The sequence below is a fragment of the Camelina sativa genome, chromosome 10 (assembly GCF_000633955.1).
Source record: "Camelina sativa cultivar DH55 chromosome 10, Cs, whole genome shotgun sequence".
Taxonomy (NCBI): domain Eukaryota; kingdom Viridiplantae; phylum Streptophyta; class Magnoliopsida; order Brassicales; family Brassicaceae; genus Camelina; species Camelina sativa.
The window spans coordinates 10,212,311-10,217,402 of record NC_025694.1 but is presented as its reverse complement, the minus strand read 5'-3'; the positions used below and the strand labels follow the sequence as shown (position 1 = coordinate 10,217,402).

General features: G+C 41.3%; 1 protein-coding gene across 1 annotated transcript; it reads right to left on the bottom strand.

Annotated features, from left to right (window-relative positions):
* LOC104718289 (putative cytochrome P450 71A28) lies at positions 723 to 2,846 on the bottom strand. The gene is made up of 4 exons (XM_019230623.1): positions 2,401 to 2,846; positions 1,772 to 2,269; positions 1,381 to 1,662; positions 723 to 1,294 (listed from the first exon to the last, which is right to left on the bottom strand). Exons 1-4 carry the CDS (start codon positions 2,788 to 2,790, stop codon positions 950 to 952), a joined length of 1,515 nt encoding a protein of 504 aa, XP_019086168.1. The 5' UTR covers positions 2,791 to 2,846; the 3' UTR covers positions 723 to 949.

Sequence of the window (5,092 nt, the reverse complement as noted above, 5' to 3'; positions counted from 1 at the left end):
AGAACTCACCAAAAGTTGGTAATTGACAGAATAGTCTGAAATTTGCCGAGGTAAGAGATACAAATAATGAAACGAAATTGAACTAATCAAAGTGCCGACCTTAGGTTTAGAGATAGAATTGAGAAATCATGACTCCTCCTAGGTGTCTGATGAATTAGTGACACTTGATCTCACATATATGCGACATATGGAAAAAAAACTTAAATAACCCTATTGGCAAAAAATACACAACTAGCCTAAGATATCACCTAGCCTAAGTTGGTTTGTGAATTAAATGAGGAAATATATGGTGCCTGAAGGAAACTTGTAGCTGCAAAAATATAATTCTTTTGAATTTCTCCCTAGCTAGTGACCAATCCTTTTTTGCATCTCACCAGATTAAGTCTTCAATATATTTGGCATTGTTTTTTAAGTATATGATGCATATATACTTTGATTAATTTCAAAGTACATTCACATGAAATCTAACTTAATTTTATATATGATGCAGTCTTTTAGTATTAATGCTTTTTATTTGTTTCTTTGCATCCAAATAGTTTTCTCTCTGAGAAATTGTCATCTTGTCATATATCAATCAGCGTGATATTAAGAATATTTCAGTATTATGGAGCAAACAACATATCGCAACATCCTTTTACATATGAACGAAACTACCCTCCTGATTTATTTCCGAGAGAGATCTTAAGATATATCTCTTTCATATGTATAAAAATATTATTTCTCCTTACCACTCATGTTTTTGTTTCAGTTTCTTTGAAATTGATTCAAACTCACAATGTAACTGACCAAAATATGTTATACAATATTGGTTTAATTAGTTTGGCGTTGTTATATCACCTTCCAAGTTCATATCCACATAATAAACATTGTTGAAAAAATAATGGGATGACAAGAACTCAGTTTTTTTATTAACATGAAATTTAGCTGAGACATTGATTGTAGTTGTACCCTAAACTTTCGATAAAGTTGAAGCTGGGAAGGCAATCAAAGGGAACTTGCGGCAAACTTCAATACCGGTTGTTTCAGCTAGATAGTACTCATCATCATCTCCAAGTGGTCTATTCTCGACTCTCCAGTTAAACCGGTACACAAAGTTTGCCAAGGCCACCTCAATTAACGTTGTTGCAAAGTCTATGGCAGGACATAACCTTCTTCCCGATCCGAATGGAATGAAGTTGAAGTCTTGTCCTCGAAAGTCCAGAGGTAGACCCAAATGCCTCTCTGGCTTAAACTCTTCTGCATCTGGTCCCCATTTTGTGGTGTCTCGATGAATGGCCCAAGCGTTGATGAATACCTGCTCAACCAATACCATGCACCATATTTTTCTAGTTTTCTTATCAAATATGATTAATTGTTTGGCTTCCTGGTTTAGTTACTTACCATTGTGCCAGCCGCAATATCATAACCCTTTAGTTTGACATCTTCACTAAGTAGTCTGGGAATTAACAATGGGCCTGGGGGATGTAGTCGAAGGACTTCTTTAATCACAGCTTTTAGGTATTTCATATTCTCAACTTCTTCTTCTGATACATATAACTTATTTCTCGAATACATTCGGATCTCTTCTTGGAGTTTTTTCATAGATTCTGGATGTCTTATGAGAAGTATCATTGCCCAGTCGATGGCCGTGAAAAATGTTGTTGTTCCTCCTAAGAAAATATCCTATAAAACAAGCAAAAATTTCATGTTTAATTAATTTAAAATCAAGTGACTCTCTAGTTTATAGTATTTATTTACTTAGATTTAAGTAAAGGATGTTTTTCTTAAGTACCAAAATGATGAGTCTGATGTCGCTTCTAGCAAGCTCGAATCCATTTGTCTTGTCTCTTTGAATTTCTAACAATATATCAACAAAATCTAATGTCTCTTTCTTCTCAACTTCATCTACATGTTCTTGAACCACTCGTTCGAGAAACTCCACAAACGTTTTGCTTACCTCTTCCATTTTACGATCCAAACCGCGGAGTTTATCTATCCAAGCCAAACCAGGGATGTAATCTCCGACCGGGAAAGCGCCTAGAAGCTCCATGACTTTTCTCAATTGGTATTCAAAATTGCTAGTGTTTTCCTCACGGCTATATTTTCTTCCCATAGCAACTCTGCATATCACATCGTTTGACATATTAAGGAGTAAATTGCTTAGGTTTACCGGCAAAGAAGAAGAGCTTGCTTTCTCAAGCTTCTCCATCACTATATTTATCTCTTCTTCTCTTACTTTCTCGAAGGAACTAACCATTCGCTTACCGAGGAGATGGATAGTACACACACTCTTCATCCAAATAAAAAATAAATAAATAAACCCATCAGCTAATAAACAGATTATCACTGTTCTGAAAGATCATGATAAGATAATAAAATACATAAAAATAATTAAATAACTAATATATCAAAAATTCATACCTTCATCTGTCTCCAATATTCGCCGTAGGAGGAAAAGGCCACATCTCGCCCGCCGTTCATAATTATATCGACAGCTTTGGTTTTAGGACGGTTGGCAAACTTAAGGTCGTGTGTTTTCAAGACGTCATGAGCTACGTCAGCGGATGAGACAACGAGGGTAGGGACACGGCCGAAGTGAAGGAGCATGAGCGGACCATAGCGGAGGCTCAGGGAACGAAAGGAGCGGTGAGGGTGTAGGCTGAGCTGGTGGAGGTTTCCAATCACCGGAAGCCGCCACGGAGAGGGTGGTTGGTTAAGTTTGGTGGTGATGGTTCGTTTGAGGAGTGGGTTTAGGAAGAAGAGAAAAGCTAAGAAAGTTGTAAAGCATAGAGAGATTAATATCATTTCCATATCTGATATCTCTATGACTCTATACTCGTGTCAGTGATGAGAGATTGAGAGGAGTGCATGGTNAAAAAAAAAAAAAAAAAAAAAAAAAAAAAAAAAAAAAAAAAAAAAAAAAAAAAAAAAAAAAAAAAAAAAAAAAAAAAAAAAAAAACGAAAAAAGTTCAAAAAAAGTCAGATAATATATGAAAAAATAAGAATTGATACATATATTCTAAATAAATTTGATTAAATATTTTCGTATATTTCTAAAAATATTGAATGTGATAAAAAAGGAACTTGTATGTTGGATATGGGCTACGCCCATTATGCCACTCGGCCCAACAAGACTCATTAATTATAATCTCGACCCGACTAGATTGGGAGCAAGTCCACTAATTCCCGTAAAGGGCAATCTCGGGAATTCACGACGAAAACCCTAGACACCCCTAGGTCAACAGTCCCCTATAAAAGGAAAAAACATTTATTGGGATCACCATCCTGACCCGCGGACAATACCTACAGAGCAATACTTTGCATCGAAAACTATTATTGTCTTTCGTATAATTCATTCCTATTTTCAGTTCGTCACTTTAAGCTTGCTAGTTCGCTTGTGAACTAACAAGCTCTATCCCGACTTGTTTTAAGTGACGATCTCACGTTTTCCCCGATTAATAAAAGAACTTACTTGCTATTTCCCACAAAATCTTTATTTGTTTAAGTTGTGCAATCTCCAGTACAAACAATTGGCGCCCACCGTGGGGCAAGAGTAAAACGTTTTTTTTGACGAATCAAGACCGACGATCCTCACTTCTTCGAAGTCTCAAGAGTCATGACGAACCCCAGCGAAAACTTCAACGAAGCAGCGGAGCAGCCAACGGAGCAGCGATGGGGGCGAACGAGAACACGAACTATCCCCCCGCCGAGCTCCCTGCCAAACTCCCTACCAAGCCCAACCGAAGGTTCCTTGCCGAGCCCAATCGAAGGCTCGTTGTCGAGCACAATCCCTCCACCGGCGCCCGACGCACCCTCCGAGCCTCTCGTAGCTGCACACGCCGAAGTCGGACCTGCCGCAGACCAGCTGGTTACCAACGTCGCTGCTCTCCTCACCGCCGCTCTCACCAACGCTACCACTCTCCCCAGTGCCACTCTCCCCTTACCCGTACAAAGAAACAGACTCGACGATATGATGCAGGTCATCCTCGGTCGTCTTGATGGCCAGGAAATATGAATAAACGAATGGCTCGAGGCCATCGCAGCCGCACAAGAGGCCTCGCAGAACCAAATCAGTAAGCTCCAGCGAAGGAGGGGGGAGCGCCGAAACGGCAGCAGCCCTGCCGGCGAGAACGAGAATCTGAGGACCAATACGCCCCGTACAGCAGCCCTGCTAGCGCAGCCATCTGTGGAGGACCGATACGACAGCCACAGACGCCGCCCGTCATCTATTATCGTAGGATCCGTTGATCGACGCAGTAGAGAAGCTCCAAATGAGGAGCTGCAAGACGGCCAAGACCAAAGGAGCGGCAGCCCGCCGACTCCGACATTGCCAATCCGACAGCCCGAGGCCGATCTCAAGGTTGAAACCATACGACGCCTAGAGGCGATGGTCCACGAACTCTCTTCCATAGTCCATCGAGCCACGAGCTCCACTCCCAACCTCGATCGAGTGCTCGAAGAAGTCCAGCGCTCACCGTTTACAGCACGGATCTCCCGCATTCAAGTCCGTTATGTAAACAAGTTCAAGTTCACCCCGTACAACGAATTAGATGATCAGAAACCGTTTTTAACTTCAATGAGTTTTGCAATCAGCCGAGCTCATTTCAGCGACGAAGAGTACGAAGCTGGCTGCTGCCAGCTATTCGTCGAGAATCTAGCCCACGAAGCTCTGGGGTGGTTCTCCCGGCTCCCGCCAAACTCGATAGGGAGCTATCACGAGCTGACCACCGCCTTTCTCTAACATCACTCTACGTTTATGATTCGAGGTGCCTCGAACGCCGATCTCTGGAACATGTTCCAGCGGAACGATGAATCTCTCCGAGACTTCATGGAGAGGTTTAAAAGAACCGTCTCGAAGCTCTCGATTGCTGACGACACAGCAATATCAGCTCTCCGAAATGCTCTCGCATATGGGTCTCGATTTAGGAACAATATTATCATATAGGAGCCTCTGACTCTCAACGACGCACTGCACCATGCTAACAAGTACATCGAGGTAGAAAAAGAGAAAGACGCAAGGTCAAACCATCCATCAAGATAATCGGTCGTGGAACTCAGCCAAATCGAAAAATAACAAGACCCCTTATGCCAAAAAAAAAAAAAAAAAAAAAAA

What these genes read in the sequence shown, in the direction of transcription:
- LOC104718289 (XM_019230623.1), bottom strand. Translation starts at nt 2,790, where the DNA reads ATGGAAATGATATTAATCTCTCTATGCTTTACAACTTTCTTAGCTTTT. An exon ending in ACATCAGACTCATCATTTTG is followed by an intron (nt 1,663 to 1,771) that starts GTACTTAAGAAA and finishes CTTGTTTTATAG; the next exon opens with GATATTTTCTTAGGAGGAAC. An exon ending in ATATTGCGGCTGGCACAATG is followed by an intron (nt 1,295 to 1,380) that starts GTAAGTAACTAA and finishes TTGGTTGAGCAG; the next exon opens with GTATTCATCAACGCTTGGGC.